This window comes from Ornithorhynchus anatinus, chromosome 1, assembly GCF_004115215.2.
Source record: "Ornithorhynchus anatinus isolate Pmale09 chromosome 1, mOrnAna1.pri.v4, whole genome shotgun sequence".
NCBI classification, from domain to species: domain Eukaryota; kingdom Metazoa; phylum Chordata; class Mammalia; order Monotremata; family Ornithorhynchidae; genus Ornithorhynchus; species Ornithorhynchus anatinus.
In genome coordinates, this window is record NC_041728.1 from 10339187 (window position 1) to 10352422 (window position 13236).

At 46.4% G+C, this 13236-nt stretch overlaps 1 protein-coding gene across 6 annotated transcripts in view; it reads right to left on the bottom strand.

The window, feature by feature from the left end:
- Positions 1–11479, bottom strand: part of CAST (calpastatin) — a 162848-nt gene extending 151369 nt beyond the window's left edge. For all 6 annotated transcript variants that reach the window (XM_029073088.1, XM_029073068.1, XM_029073080.1 and 3 more), the window contains exon 1: positions 11345–11479. In XM_029073088.1, coding sequence (XP_028928921.1) covers positions 11345–11464 — 120 coding nt within the window. In that variant the 5' untranslated portion in view covers positions 11465–11479. The remainder of the gene's footprint in view (positions 1–11344) is intronic.
- Positions 11480–13236: the final 1757 nt, after the last annotated feature.

A 13236-nucleotide genomic window follows, 5' to 3' on the forward strand; every position in this document is an offset into this window, starting at 1 on the left:
TCTGAAAAATGGGGATTCAGTATCTGTTATCTTAGCCTTTGAGCCACATGTGGGACTTGATTACCTTGTATCTGCCCCAGTGCTTAGTACAGTACTGGCACATAGTAAGAACTTTAAATATTATCATCATTACTGTTAACAATATTAATAATAATAATAATAATGTTGGCATTTGTTAAGCGCTTACAATGTGCAGAGCACTGTTCTAAGCGCTGGGGTAGATACAGGGTAATCGGGTTGTTCCACATGAGCCTCACAGTTAATCCCTATTTTACAGATGAGGTAACTGAGGCACAGGGAAGTGAAGTGACTTGCCCACAGTCACACAGCTGACAAGGGGCAGAGCCTGGATTCGAACCCATGACCTCTGACTCCCAAGTCCGGGCTCTTTCCACTGAGCCACGCTGCTCATAATGATAGTCATCATAAAACCACTGATTGATTGACATTTCAGAGCTGAGTACCAGTATGATTCCTGGTAGTAGCCACTCAGGCCTAATTGGAATTAATGATAGAAAGTAACATCTTGAAAAGTAGCTGAACAGATCGAGGAAATGATCAGAATTATTCAAAGCAGCTCAGGGACCTCTAGATTTCCTCAGGACGCATTACTGGAAATAATATGCTTTAGTCAATTCTCAACAATCCACATCTATGCTGCCAGGGCTCCGGGAGAGAGTTGGCCCAGAGGAGACTGGGAGAGGAGTGGAAACGGGTAGGAGTGGGAGCAGACGGAGCGGGTAAAGCGGGTCTCCTCGTCTCTGGATTGCTTCCTGTCTTCCCTCCTCCATTCATGAACTGGGCCTGGTCCGGTCTGACAACCATCCCCCTCCACAACAAGCCCTCTAATCGGTACCTTCCACCTGCGACTCCCCAGATCATTTCAACCAATCGAGCAATACTAATACTACTACTAGTCATTGTGGTATTTGTTTAAGAGCTTACTACGAGCCAAGCACTTTACTTAGAGCTGGGGTAGATACAAAATCACCAGGCCTGACATGGGGCTCACAGTCTAAGTGGGAGGGAGAACAGGTATTGAATCCCCATTTTGCGGACGAGGTAAGTGAGGCCCAGAGAAGTTAAGCGACTTGCCCAAGGTCTCATAAAAGGCAAGTGGCAGAGTTGGGATTAGAACACAGGTCTTCTCATCCCCAGGCCTGGGCTCTTTCTACTAGGTCACATTATTTTGCAATAATATTCACGGAGTGCTTACTGTGTGCACAGCACTGTACTAAGTGTTTGGGAGAGTACAACAGAGTTAATAGACACTACCCCTGCCATCAAAGAGTTTATAATCTGGTGGGAAGACAGGCATGCAAATAAATTATGGATAAATTCTGTGGGGAGAGGAAGGGAAGTGAAGGGGAAGGAAGGTTTATATGTATAGGTGATGCAGTAGGGAGTGGGGAGATGAGAGAGAAAAAAAATAAGGCATAGGCACAGGTTGGTATTTAATAATAATAATAATTTAATATAATTTAATGATACAATTTATCATTAGGATTGTTATTATGGCATTCATTAAGCGCTTTATGCTACGCACAGTTCTAAGTGCTGGGGTAGATGCAAGGTAATCAGGTTGTCCCTCATGAGGCTCATAGTCTTAATCCCCATTTTACAGATGAGGTCACTGAGGCAGAGAGAAGTAAAGCGACTTACCCAAGGTCACGGTCACACAGCAGACAAGTGGCAGAGCCGGGATTAGAACCCACCTCCTCTGATTCATTTGAAGAATGAAGTGTATGGGCTGGGTAGTGGTAGAAGAAAATCGAGGACAAGGAAGTATGGGGGGAGGGTCCTAATTTTTTTTTTAATAATAGGTAAGGGCTTACTATGTGCCAAGTACTGTTCTAAATAATTATAATTATGGTATTGTTAGGGGCTTACTGTGTGTCAAGTAGTGTTCTAAGTGCAGGGGTAGAGACAAGTTAATCAAGTTGGAAACATTCTAAGTTCGAGTAGTACAGGTAAGGATCACATCTAACAGCTCTGTTGTGTCATACTTTCCCAAGTGCTTAGTACAGTATTCTGCACAAAGTAAGCACTCAGTAAATACCATCGATTGATTGATTGTTCAGAGTCGAGCATCATTCTGATTCCTGCTAGTGGCCTATGAGGGCAAATTGGAATTAATAAGACACGGGAGAAAGAACGGCTATTAGATTCCCATTTTTCAGATGAAGAAACCAAGACCCAGAGAAGTTATGTGACTTAACCAAGGTCACGCTGCAGGCAAGTGACAGAGTTAAGATTAGAACCTAGGTCCTGTGATTTCCGGTTCAGGCTCATTTCACCAGGCCCTGATCCCAAAAGTCCCATCCTTATGTCCCCTCATTCCAGCTTGCACCTCAATAAGGGCTGCGACTTCAGACTCTGCCTCTGCCTGACAGTGTGGCTGGAAACAACAAAATGAGTTGGTCCAACGCTCAGCACTTGGTAAGCGCTCAACAGATATCACTGATGGATTGACTGATTGACCAGCAACCTCTTCTACGCTGGACATGCCTATTCTACATTCTTGCAACACTGAAATGGGCAAAATAGCTTTTGCCTGAGGTGAATCAGCCAGGACTTCAGGAAGGGGATCTTATGGGAGAGCAAAGCCAAGAGGAAAACAGAACGTAGAGACGGCCACTGTCGAGCCCAGCAGAAGCGGAGGGGAAGGGCAAGATTGCCGCAAAACAACTCACATCCTGAAATCCTATTTAGCCAACGTGCTCCTGGGGACTTATTTTTATAATGCCATTATGACGGGGAGCATTTCTGCGTGGGTCTTTGGCTGTTTGTTTCTAAATGAGCACTAGGGCTGTGTTAAGTGGAAGCACATTATGAGATTGCTTTTCCATAAGTGCATTAGAGACGGACCACATGGAGGCTGACTCTTCTCCCCGCCCGCTTGGCCGATGGGTAATCATGTGGGGGAGGGGACGGTCCCCCCCCCACCAGCAACCGATCATACGCAAACGCTGCTGAGCTGCCCGCGGCCCTGGAGCTTGTGGGGAATCTAGAATATACAAATGGGGACCAGCTCGTGGATGGCGAGAGGGAAGGAGGCAGAGGAGGAGGAGGGCATGATTGAATCAGAGAGCAGGTGGTTATGGACTGTTAGAGCTACAGTCACATTTATAGACTGTGAACCCCACGTGGGCCAACCTGATTACCTTGTATCTCCCCCAGCACTTAGAACAGTGCGTGACACATAGTAAGTGCTTAACAAATACCATAATTTTATTATTATGGGAATGGAGGCAGCACTCACTAGCTACAGTCTGCTTATCCAAACCCACTATTCAAAATTCCTCCTCAAATCCCATCTCCTCCTTCAAACTTTCCCTGATTAATTTCCAAGAACCCTGAGCTGTATGATACCGTCAGTCAATTCTAAGCCCTTATGAATATATTTATAGTCTCCCGGCACTGGGCCGGTGTGAGCCAGTCTCGGAAGGGGAGGAGTGAGGGGTTTGCGTTCATGCTCCCGAGGCCCAGAAACAATAGGGACCCCAGGGAAATGGCAGCAGGGATGTGAGGCCCCCTTCGATGGTGCCCAACATCAATATCGATTGTCAACAAGTTCCATGTGGCATTTGTGCTGGTTGTGGCTTCCGAACCCAGCTGTGCGCTTGGCTGCCCCTGCCCATTTGGGGCCTTCAAAATTTGGAATTGGGCGGCCGGGAGGGGGACACTACCTTGGCTACTGTGGTTCCTGAGCTGGGCTGGCAGCCTGTAATCCCCCGACGTGTGGTCACACTGATGGGGGAGAAGAGGGGTAAGGCAGGACTCCGACCTCTCGGAGGAAACAGAACTTAAGGGACTTGCCCAAGATCACACAGCAGGAAAGCTATGGAAGCTATGCTTGTTTCCTTCCTGCCTGTGGGTGACAGAATAATAATTAATAATCATGGTATTTGTTAAGCGCTTACTATATGCTAGGCTCTGTGCTAAGCACTGGGGTGGATGCAAGCAAATGGAGTTGGACAAATTCCCTGTCCCACGTGGGACACAGTCTCAATCCTCATTTTACAGATGAGGTAACCGAAGCACAGAGAAGTGAAGTGACTTGCCAGAGGTCACGCAGCAGACAATTGGCGGAGCTGGGATTAGAACCCATGACCTTCTGACTCCCACGCCCGTGCTCTATCCACTATGTGACACCGTTCTAAGAAGCGGCTCGATGAGCCAGGCTGGGCTCGGAAAAGAATATTGAATTGTCTTTTAGGCTCCTGAGGGTGATTGCTTTCGCGCTGAAGCATGAAATTTAGTGGCCTTTTTGGCCGATGTAGAACTGCATGAAGCACTAACTACAAGGGTGTTTATTGACCATAAATTTACTCAGCCGTAACCACAGCATTGGCTTCTGTGACCTTTGGTGGCAGCAAATTCCACAGGCCTGAGACTGGGCAGTGTGTGAAAAATTGTTATTGGTTTGAAATTGAGCTATCATGTGCTTCTTCAAGTAAATCCATCCGCCCCCCCGCGACTCTACCCCCAGGCCACCCTTCCAAAACTGAGCCCACTTTCAACCCAGTCCTCTTAGCAGAGAGACCCCCACACAAATGAATATCAGAATTGAGCAACTCCCCCACCTTATTAGATACGTTACTAGGAGAGACAGCATGGACTATTGGAAAGGATACAAGCCTGGGAATCAAGAGATTTGGGTTCTGATATTCCAGCTCCACCATTTACCTACGATGTTCCCTTGCGCAAATCACTTTACTTCTCTAGGGTTCAGTTTCCTCATTTGCAAAATGAGTCTCCCTTCCCCTCCCCTCAGCACTGTGCTCATTTGTATATATTATTACCCTATTTATTTTGTTAATGAGGTGTACATCGTCTTGATTGTATTTATCGTGATTATGTTGTCTTGGTTTTGTCCGTCTCCCCCGATTAGACTGTAAGCCCGTCATTGGGCAGGGATTGTCTCTATCTGTTGCCGAACTGTACATTCCAAGCACTTAGTACAGTGCTCTGCACATAATAAGCACTCAATAAATACTATTGAATGAATTGAATGAATGAACTATGTACTTAGATTGGTTTTACCTTGGCATGAGAATCAGTATGGCCTAGTGGAAAGAGCATAGGCTTGGGAGTCAGAGGACCTGTGTTCTAATCCTGGCTCCACCACTTGGGCAATAGGGAAGGGGAAGTATCCTCTTCTGGGTTCTCCTCTTATCGTTCTGTCTATTCATTTTCAGCCTCTTTCACGGGCTCCTCCTCTGCCTCCCATCCCTTAACTGTGGGTGTCCCTCAAGGTTCAGTTCTAGGTCCCCTTCTGTTCTCTTGGAGAACTCGCTCCCATGGCTTCAACTATCACCCCTAAGCAGATGATTCCCAAATCTGCATCTCCGGCCATGATTTCTCTCCCTATCCACAGTCTCGCGTTTCTCCCTGCATCACCTCAAACTAAATACGTCCAAAACAACACTCCTTATCTTCCCTCCCAAATCCTGTCTTCTCCCTAACTTTCCCATCACTGTAAACAGCACCATCATCCTTCCTGTCTCACAAACCTGTAACCTTGTGGTAATCCCTGACTCCTCTTTCTCATTCAACCCACATAATTCAATCTATCACTAAATCATGTCAGTTCAACCTCACAACATCGCTAAAATCTGCCCTTTCTACTCCATCCAAACCGCTACCATGTTAATCCAAACACTTATTCCATCTTGCCTTAATAACTGTATCAACCTCCTTGCTGTTCTCTCAGCCTCCTGTCTCTCCCCACTCCAGGCCATACTTCATTCTGCTGCCAGGATTATTTTTCTACAAAAACTTTCAGTCCATGTTTCCCCAGTCCTCAAGAATGGTTGCCCATTCACCTCCACATCGAACAGAAGCTTCTACCATTGGCTTTAAAGCAATCATCTTGCCCCCTCCTACCGCACCTCACTACTCTCCTACTACAACCCAGCCCACACACCTCACTCCTTTAATGCCAACCTATTCACTGTACCTCATTCTCACTTTCTCGCCACCCATCTCTCACCCAAGTCCTGCCCCTGGCCTGGAACTCCCCCACTTCATATTCGACAGACAATTGCTCTCCCCACTTTAAAGCCTTATTGAAGGCGCATCTCCTCCAAGAGGCTTTCCCTGACTAAGCCCTCATTTCCTTTTCTCCCACTCTGTTCTGCATTGCTCTGATTTGCTCCCTTTATTCACTCCCCACTCCAAGTCCCACAGCACTTGTGTACATACCTATAATTTGCTCATCTATATTCATGTCTGCCCCCCCTCTAGACAGTACCTCGCTGTGGGCAGGGAATGTTTTTTTAATTGTTACATTGTACTCTCTCAAGCACTTAATACAGAGTTTTGCCTACAGAAAGCACTCAGTAAATATGATTGATTTTAAAGGGAGCTTACAGCCACCGGCTGGAGGTTGTGGCAGAAACAATCTCAGAAGACAAAGGACGGCAGCGACAGAAGTCAACAAGCTTGTCTCTCAGTCTAAGGGGGGTGGGTGTATCCCCGGGACAATTTTTGAGTTTTTGGAGAATCTCATCCTACTTGGGACTATCTGCATGAAACGGTAATACCAAGTTATGTCATATTTGACCTCTGAGATGGAGGAGCCTTCAAAGGAGGGGGCAAGGGGGTAAAAGAGAGTGGAGAAGGAGAGGGGAAAGAGGAGGGGAGGACAGCAGGAGATAGGCAGTGAACAGCAAAGGGGGGTGAGGACAAGCAGCATGGCGTAGTGTATAGAACACAGGCCTGGGAGTCAGAAGATTATGGCTTCTAAGACTGTGAGCCCCACGTGGGACATCCTGATTCCCCCGTGTCTGCCCCAGTGCTTAGAACAGTGCTCGGCACATAGTAAGCGCTTAACAAATACCAACATTATTATTATTAATCCTGGCTCCACCCCATATCTGCTGTGTGACCTTGGGCAAGTCACTTAACTTCTCTGAGCCTCCGTTACCTCATCTGTAAAATGGGGATTGAAAGTGTGAGCCCCTAGTGGAACAGGGACTGTGTTTGACACACAGTAAGTGCTTAATAAATACCATCATTATCATCATTATTAGATAGGAGTGGGCTCAAAGTTGGTTCTTTGCACCATCAATTCTTTTTCTCCCATCAAGAGAGAACATGCAATTCTATTCCGCTCTACTCCATACCTTCTGCTCTGGGATTCCTGGGCCCGGTTGATGTATTTTTCTTTTAATTTCCGAAAGGAAGAAGACTATTGAAAAGACTATGGAGCCAGAGAGTCTGACTGGGAAACAAATAGATTCTTCAAGCTTCATCCTCCGACTCTGAATTTGCACACAGAACACTCAGAATCATTAAACCAGGGACTGAATAGGTCAGATCAGCCTCGGGCTTAATGAAGAGGTCAGTGCCTTTTCTTTATGACTTTCCAGCTGAAGATATCATTAGGGTTTCAACTAAAACAAGAGAATGCCACAGAATGTCAGTCTAGTCATAGTTCAACTTTTTTTTAAATGACTCAGTCTGTAGCCATGGCAACCTCACACTAGTGTCAGGGAATCTTCTGTCAGATGTTTCTCCTTCCTTGCTTCTCAGAGAGAATAAACGACACTGGAACCTTACGTGGTATTGTCATGATATTTATATCTGGGTCACGCTAGTTGGGCAAGTTGGAGAAAATGTCTATCTGAATTCAATCATGTTAAAGAACCACTCTTTTCCGAAGAGAGTAAAAGCAATTATAGCAATCTTGGGTACAGTGTGAACACAAGCAGAGTTGGGGGTGGCCTGTTTTATCTGCTGAGTAATAAATCTCCAGGGGTAATACGCTTGCATGCATAAATAAGATCTGTCAGTAACATCATCTTTCAGTCAATTATATTTATTGAGCACTTACTGTGTGCAGAATAAAGTTCTAAGCACTTGAGAGAGTACAATAGAGTTAGTAGACTTGCAGGGTAGTCTAGTGGAAAAAACACAGGCCCAGGAGTCAGAGGACCTGGATTTTAATCCCAGCACTTTCTCTTGTCTGCAGTGTATCTTTGGACAAGTCACTTAATTTATCTTGTGCCTCAGTTTCCTTTATATTTAAAATAGGGATTAAATCCTTCTCCCTCCAATTAAATCCTATTTCCTCCTACTTAGACAGTGAGCCTCATGTGATATTGGGGATATGTCAACTTAATTACCTTGTATCTAACCCAGTGCTTAGTAAAGTGCTTGGTACATAGTAAGCCCTTAACAAGAAAAACAATATGTATTTCTCATATATATATACACTCACACACACACACACACACATATGATTTTGGTGTCTGTCTCCTCCTCTAGACTATAAGCTCCTTATGGACAGAGAATGTGTTGACCAACTCTGTTGTAGTCTCCCAAGCACTTAGTACAGTGCTCTGCACACAGTAGACACTCAGTAAATACCACTGATTGATTTTACATATATAAATACACGTATATCATATATGTACATGTATATGTACATATATATATAAGTAGCAATGGTCTTACAGCCTAGATAGATACATAATAATAATAATGTTGGTATTTGTTAAGCGCTTACTATGGGCCGAGCCCTGTTCTAAGCGCTGGGGTGGACAGAGGGGAATCAGGTTGTCCCACGTGGGGCTCACAGTCTTAATCCCCATTTTACAGATGAGGTCACTGAGGCACCGAGAAGTGAAGTGACTTGCCCACAGTCACACAGCTGACAAGTGGCCGAGCCGGGACTTGAACCCATGACCTCTGACTCCAAAGCCCGTGCTCTTTCCACTGAGCCACGCTTCTCCTCATAAGAGCTACATGCATTAAAGATATGTACATAAGTATTATGATGGGGGTATATAATAATAATAATAATAATGTTGGTATTTGTTAAGCGCTTACTATGTGCCGAGCACTGTTCTAAGCGCTGGGGTAGACATAGGGGAATCAGGTTGTCCCATGTGGGGCTCACAGTCTTAATCCCCATTTTACAGATGAGGGATCTGAGGCACAGAGAAGTTAAGTGACTTGCCCACAGTCACACAGCCGACAAGTGGCAGAGCTGGGATTCGAACTCATGAGCCCTGACTCCAAAGCCCATGCTCTTTCCACTGAGCCACGCTGCTTCTCTTGTGAATATAGGGGTTGTAGGGATGGGGAGATAAGTGATTGGACAAAGAAGGCCTCATGGAGAAGATGGGACTTCAGAAGGGCTTTGAAGATAGTGAAAGTAGTTGTTAGCTGATAATAACAACAACAATTATAATACTAATTGTAGTATTTGTTAAACACTTATTACATTTCAAACACTGTTCTATTCACTGGGGAAGGTAAAAGAATCAGTTTGGACACAGTTCTTGCCCAACATGAGGATCACAATCTAAACAGGAGGGAGAACAGGACTGAATCCCCATTTTACAGATGAGGAGAATGAGGCACCGAGAAGTTACACGCAGGCAGTAGCGGAGCCAGAATGAAAACCCAGGTCTTCTGAGTGTTTTATATATATATGACTATGTTGGAGAACAAGATAACCAGTTTGTTCCGAGTTCCCAGAATCCACCCTCTCTTCCAAACTTGACTGTCTTCTCAACCAATAGGGTGAAAACTTCCAATACTCTTCTAGGGCTGAACTGAGCTCTCCTCGGGGTGGAGCTAAACCCTCCTGGGGAGCAAATGAGCCCGCTTATACCTGTTCTCACATAACGTGACTCCGGACTAAATTTAGGGAAAAGAGAAAAACAAGAATCGTCAGTCCTTTCTATTGCGCAGCTAGCAGTTCTCAATGGTCTCAGGTGTGAGGCTGGGCAGCTGCCTGCAAGGTAGAACCGATGTTAATGGGTGATGATGATCGTGGAGATCATAATGAGGAAGTAGCACGGTGTAGTGGCAAGAGCATAGGCTTGGAAGCCAGAGGATGTGGGTTCTAATCTTGGCTAGGCCACTTGTCAGTGGTGTAAGGCATAATAATCATAGTAATAATGTTGGTATTTAAGTACTTACTACTTGCAGAGCACTGTTCTAAGCACTGGGGTAGATACAGGGTAATCAGGTTGTTCCACGTGAGGTTCACAGTTCATCCCCATTTTCCAGATGAGGGAACTGAGACACAGAGAAGTTCAGTGACTTGCCCACAGTCACACAGCTGCCAAGTGGCAGAGCCGGGATTCAAACCCATGACCTCTGACTCCCACGCCCGGGCTCCTTCCCCTGAGCCATGCTAGAACACGGGCCTGGGAGTCAGAAGGTCATGGTTTCTAATCCTAGTTCCACCATATGTCTGCTGTGTGACTTTGGGAAAGTCACTTCACTTCTCTGTGCCTCGGTTCCCTCGTCTGTAAAATGGGGGTTGAGACTGTGAGTCTCACGTGGGACAGGGATGATGTCCAACCTGATTTTCTTGTACCTTCACCGGCGCTTAGTACAGTGCTTGGCACGTAGTAAGCAGTTAACAAATTCCACAGTTATCATCATCATTATTATTACTTGCCTGCTGTGTGATCTTGGGCAAGTTGTTTAACTTCTCTGTGCCTCAATTATCTCATCTGTAAAAATGGGGAATAAGACCGTGAGCCCCATGTGGGACAGGGACCGTGTCTAACCTGATTACCTTATATCTACCCTACAATGTAAGAGAATAAGCAGATAGTTTCCCTGCCCATAATGAGTTTACCTGATGAACACTGGGTGGGGAGAGACCTCCAACTCACTCATTCACTCAGTTGCATTTTCACAACGGACAAGTGGTAGAGCCAGGATTAGAACCCAGGTCCTTCTGAGTCCAGGCCCATGGTCTAACCACTAGACCACATTGCTTCTCTACCTCTCTTCTGTTCACGCCTCTTTCAGCCTCAGCTTGGCATCTCTGAGAATACCGAGGGAATTCTGAATCCCCCGCTTAAAACCCAGAGCTGTTATGGGCGCTGTCTAGCCTTTGCCCTCGGCTGTGTGCCGGCAATGTCTCCCCCGTCCTCTGATGCCCCAGTCTGTGGAGAAGCAGCTGGGGCGGGACCCGATGAGCTTTCTCAGTTGAGTGGAAACCCAGGTTTCCATTTTGCAAAATAATAGTAATTATTATAATAGAGGTAATTGTTAAGTGTTTACCATGTGCCAGGCACCGTAACAAGCACTGGAGTGGATACAAGTAAATCGAGTTGGACGCGGTCCCTGTCCCGCATGGGGCTCACAGTCTCCATCCCCATTTTACAGATGAGGTAACTGAGGCCCAGAGCAGTGAAACGACTTGCCCAAGATCACGTAGCTGACAAGTGATGGAACTGAGATTAGAACCCATGGCCTTCCGACTCCCAGGCCTGGGCTCTATCCAATAGGCCATGCTGCTTCGAACACATCATCCTCCCCCAGGACGAATCAGGGTCCCGAGCTCAGGGATTCAGGGGTTACTCACAGCCTTCCTGATGTTTGCGGTCGTGGCAGGAAGCCAGCACCTTGGCGCTGGGACACGTCTGGACGGCAGGCCGGACTCCGGAACAGAGCAGTTCCGTTTCCATTTTCCGCAGGCCAGCATCACCTTCTCAATCCTCAGCCTCCCTCCCTGCTACCCCTTGCATCCTGCTGGGAGTATGGGATGGGAGGCTGCAGTTGGAAGCACCAGCCCCTAGGAACCCAGCTGGCTCCAACTAACGTGATTAGGGCTTTATAATTCCCTTTGGCTAAAGAAGCACTGCCCACTCCAGTCCAACTCAGAGCCCAGAAAACGACTGTCGAAGTCCAGCTTCTGCAGGATGCAGATTCCTCAGGTCACTTGTAATATATATATATTGCAATATAGAAATATTGCATTATATATGTATATTTATTTTATCATATTTGTTTAATTCTTACTATATGTCAAACACTGTTCTAAGCACTGGAGTAGGACATGGGTTCTAATCCCAGGTCCGCCACATGTCTGCAATATGACCTTGGGCAAGTCACTTAACTTCACTGTGCCTCAGTTCCCTGGGGATTAAGACTGTGAGCCCCAAGTGGGACAGGGACTATGCCTGTACTGACTACTTTGTATCTACCCCAGCGCTTAGAACAGTGTTTGGCTCATGGTATGTGCTTAACAAATACCACAATTATTAATTATTACAAGTGAATTGGTCATATACAGTCCCCGTCCCACACGGGACTTACATTCTAAGTAGGAGGGAGAACAGCTATCCACATTGTACAGTTGAGGACTCTGAGGCACAGAGAAGTTAAGTGATCCGTCCAAGATCACACAGCAAGCCGCTGGCAAAGTGGGGCTGGAACCCAGGTCCCTCTGACTCCCAGGCCTGTGCTCTATCAACTGCACAACACTGTTTGTGGCCACTTGAGGAGCCACCTGTGACCTGAGAAATAAAAACACTGATGATCAGAGTAACCCCAAGCAATTTTCTAGCCTTCCCTGATCTGAAGAACTGCTGTTCCAAGATGCATTTCTTGTAAGGTGAATGGGCAGGGCTAACGATAATGGTGGTATTTGCGAGAAGCATCATAGCCTAGTGGATCGAGCGTGGGGCCTGGGAGTCAGAAAGTCCTGGGTCCTAATTCCAGTTCCACCACTTGTCTGATGTGTGACCCTGGGCAAGCCACTTCATTTCTCTGTGCCTCCTTTCCCTCATCATTCATTCAATAGCATTTATGGAGCGCTTACTATGTGCAGAGCACTGTACTAAGCGTTTGGAATGTACAATTTAGCAACTGATAGAGACAATCCCTGCCCAGTGACAGGCTCACAGTCTAAACGGGGTTCTAATCCAGTTCACCCTCCCCCATCGCTGTAAGGGGCAGGGACTGTGTCCAGTCTGCTTACGTTGTCTCTTCCGCCGTGCTTGGTGGATAGTAAGTGTTTAACAAATAATCCAATCATTATGACTCTTAGGCGGGTTGGGGGCTGTGGGGGGAAAAGCCCCCAATTCTCCCCACAGGAAGGCCACCCAGAGAGGGGTGGAGCAGGACCCTCCCCCCGCACCACACACACACTTCATCTAGTTTTCACAGTCTCAGATTTATGTCCTAGTTCAGCTTTCTCTTGTTCCTCTCACCAAGTTCAATTTGAGAGGCATGGGCCGTCTCGCCCAGTCATACTCCCCTCCCAAAGCCCCATCCATATCTGATTACATGTAGAAATAATTCCTGGCAGAGCTCGTGGTCTCCATGGTGATGATCCATGCTCCCGTCTCCACGGAGACACTTGCAGACACTTACAAACTCTGGGATTCATTTTGTTTGTTTACTTGAAATGTCAGATGATTTCATTTCCAGCCGGAGCCCGGAGTCTGAGCTTGCCAGCTGCCTCACCTGCCC